The sequence below is a fragment of the Egretta garzetta genome, unplaced genomic scaffold (genome assembly GCF_000687185.1).
Source record: "Egretta garzetta isolate BGI_Z169 unplaced genomic scaffold, ASM68718v1 scaffold101, whole genome shotgun sequence".
Classification (NCBI taxonomy): Eukaryota; Metazoa; Chordata; class Aves; order Pelecaniformes; family Ardeidae; genus Egretta; species Egretta garzetta.
Genome location: NW_009258666.1, coordinates 531,711 through 532,026, shown reverse-complemented (window position 1 = coordinate 532,026; position 316 = coordinate 531,711). Strand labels below are relative to the sequence as shown.

At 65.5% G+C, this 316-nt stretch overlaps 1 protein-coding gene across 1 annotated transcript in view; it reads right to left on the bottom strand.

Annotated features, from left to right (window-relative positions):
* The window catches only part of CRYBG2 (crystallin beta-gamma domain containing 2), a 37,994-nt gene that overhangs the window by 7,482 nt on the left and 30,196 nt on the right, over positions 1-316 (bottom strand). The window contains exon 10 of the mRNA XM_035904017.1: positions 140-187. Coding sequence (XP_035759910.1) covers positions 140-187 — 48 coding nt within the window. The remainder of the gene's footprint in view (positions 1-139; positions 188-316) is intronic.

Here is a 316-nt window from a genome sequence, read left to right as displayed (position 1 = left end):
TCTGGCCCGCGGAAGCCAGCCTCGGAGAAGAGGATGATCTGGGAGGGAGTGACACAGGTGAGAGGTGCTACCATACCTCACCGCACCGTGCCGTGCCCCGGCCAGCCAGCCCAGCCCGTTCCTGCCACGTTCCCCGTACCTTGCCGGGTCTCGTGTTGATCTTCTCAAAGCCCTCCTTGTCCTCCTGCTGTGAACACCCAAGGGGACAGGCAGCGCGTGAGGAGCACAGAGGGACATCAGCTGCACCAGCCATCTCCCCGCAGCCCAAAGAAGCGGCAGGCCGCCCTCCTGGGCTCGCGTCTCGCTCTCGCTTGCC